Here is a 2,894-nt window from a genome sequence, read left to right on the forward strand (position 1 = left end):
ATGGGCTGACCAACTCAATTGTTTATTTCTCGTTATTTGAATTGGGCAACAAATTGCCATGGAACGCTCATGGGAGGCCAGTTCACAAACTTTATGTTACTTTATCTAGTTGGGCCATTCAAATTGCCATGGAAAGCTCATAGGAGGCCAACTAGTTTGATATGCTGATTATTTTATTCTTGGAAAATCTTATAAACATTGTTCATTTACTTAAATGCTTCAAACTCATACATATTATTTTAAATCCCCACTTGTCCTCAGGTCTTCACTAGCACTAATTCATATAAATACATATACATGCACATCCCTATTATTTCATATCAACTCATTCCTACAACTCACGTGTCATCTTACACATTTTCATTGATTGATCCTCGTAGAATGTCTTCTCAATATCATCGTCGTTCGTCAACCTCTCATGATCGCCGTCTGGCTGCTAGAATCACGAAGGAGTTCACTGCTGCTTTACCCGAGATCGTGGCCCAACTGCAAAATGTCAACTCCAATGGATCCGCTACTTCGGCTACGCCAAACAACTACCACTACAAGAACTTCAAGAGTGCTAAACCCCCTTCCTATCTGCGCGAGGAGAATGCTACTAAGCTCCTCCGCTGGTTTGAACAAATGGAGAACAAGTTTATTCACTGCGAATGTCCGGAAGATAAGCGTACTAGGTTTGCATCGAGCGTCTTTGGAGAACGAGCTCTCACTTGGTGGAACTCTTATAAAGCCTTACATGGTGTGGAAGAAGTTTTGGATATGTCTTGGGAGGAACTTAAGGATGCAATAAAGAGAGAGTTTTGTCCCGAGCATGAACTACAAAGGCTCGAGATGGAGTTTTGGGAGCTTAAGCAAATTGGTGGTGACAATTCAACTTACTCGAACTGTTTTAAGGAACTTAGCCTCCTAGTGCCTCACCTTGTAACTCCTTTGGCTCGTGGTATTCGAAAGTACATTCCGTGATGCTATGGTTAGTCGAGACCCTCTCTCAATCGAGGAAGCTATTACTCTTGCTGCTTCACTGTCTGATGACCATGTTAGAGATGGAACCCTGCCTAGTAAAGATGCTAAACCTACTCCTGAGAACTCTAAGACCGATTCCTCTACTGATGCTAAGGCTGAAACCAAAACCACTCTACACAATAATAACTCTTCTCACCGCAAACGCAAATCCAATCATCAAAACTATGCTGTTAACAAAGCCAACCCATAATCCTACAACCAAGATGCTCCTAACAAGAAGAACTATACCATACCTTTTCCGTTATGTTCAGTTTGTAACTACCATCACCTGCCTCAATCTTCATATCGCTTGTGCACCAACTGCAACCATTATCGGCACCTTGCTAACACTTTCCGTGCATCGTTCGGTACTCAAACTCCCCTACCTGCTCAACCCGGTGTTCCTAAAACCCGTACTTGCTATAACTGTGGAGATCCTAGTCATCTTCGCAATGCGTGTCTATCCATGCACATCAAGCTCAAGCTATGCCTACCCCCCCTACTACACCTCTAATGCACATCAAGTCCCAACCCATCAACCATATCTACTGCAAGCTCCTATCACTAACATGACTCAACCTTATCAAACTCGCTACTCGCAAGCTCAAGTTTACCCAACTCACTTCAACCAAGCCCCCACTGATGCAAGCTTTTCAAGTTCAACCTATCCAAGCTATCCCAAATCCATCTACCGCTACGGCTTAAGTCATCATGGATCCAAGTACCTCAAGTGCTCCAAGTCAAGGGAATCAAGTCAACCGTAATTGAAGATCTTTGGAGACTTTAAAGTTTTATTGCTTTATTTATTTCCATTTTAAGACTATCTTATCTTTTCTGTTTATTCATCGTAATGACTCTTTGGTTATTTTGTGACGTTTGGTGATTTTAAGTTGAATTATGTTGCACGTTTCATCTTATTAATGATGTTTCCTTTTATACTTTGCTAGGCTTTGTACTCTTACTTTATTATCTTATTTCTATCCGTCATAATTCATTATAGTGTTTGTCTCAAGAAATCCATTTTCTTTCGATCTTCTAAATTTTACTCTTAATAATCAAAAGATATACTAAGGATTACATGGTTTTATTAATCAAACTCGGACATTTATCACCTTTTGAATTAAAAATTTTCAAAATCTTTGTCTCTTCAAAATAATGTTTTTAAATATTTTATAACCTACATGATGAAACGAGTTACGTTGACCATCCGACGATAAAAGTAATTATGGTCTGGAACATAATTATTCAATTCCTTGCATGGAAATCATAATACATAAAATTGTGTGTCATGATTTAGAACTTATGGTAGCTAGGGTAACGGTACGAATGATGAGATGATAAGGACATGGTGGATACTCCGTTAGTACATCCTATATATAAGTGCCCTTATCGGATTGTCATTTGAAGCGTTGCTTCAGTTATTAGAAGTTCTATGTTATGATAGTTTCTTTAAAAGATTAATTGTTTTCAAAACAATGATGTTGTGGTTTTCCTTAATTTCGGGACGAAATTCCCTAAAGTAGGGGAGACTGTAACAACTCGGTTTTTCCACGTACATTTTTTATATGATAGTATCTTAGAGCTGTGAGCAATCGGATAACGCCCTGACATTTCAGCATTAGGTTGGGGTGTGACAGGCTAGACAAGCTTGGAGAATAAGTTGAACTCGCTTAATTGGAAGATTGTATTCTATAACCAAAATAAACAAAATAACAAAATTGACTAATAACTTGTTCTCTACTCCAAGAATTTGAAGGAATATGCTTGGAATGGTGCTAAGACATATTCTAATCATTCTACAAATAAGATACACGAAATCAGGTTACCAAAGTAAGTGAAACCAATAAAAAACGAAAATCTACTAATATGACAATGCCCCAAGCGTAGCAGAG

The 2,894-nt window shown here is 38.6% G+C and overlaps 1 protein-coding gene across 1 annotated transcript; it reads left to right on the plus strand.

The window, feature by feature from the left end:
- The first annotated feature begins 381 nt into the window (after window positions 1-381).
- LOC143565451 (uncharacterized) lies at window positions 382-963 on the plus strand. The gene has a single exon (XM_077052417.1). The coding sequence runs from the start codon at window positions 382-384 to the stop codon at window positions 961-963; it is 582 nt and encodes a 193-aa protein (XP_076908532.1).
- The last annotated feature ends 1,931 nt before the right edge of the window (window positions 964-2,894 follow it).

The sequence above is a fragment of the Bidens hawaiensis genome, unplaced genomic scaffold (assembly GCF_021521415.1).
Source record: "Bidens hawaiensis isolate Kalapana, Puna unplaced genomic scaffold, B.hawaiensis_p1.1 tig00022340_1, whole genome shotgun sequence".
Lineage (NCBI taxonomy): Eukaryota > Viridiplantae > Streptophyta > Magnoliopsida > Asterales > Asteraceae > Bidens > Bidens hawaiensis.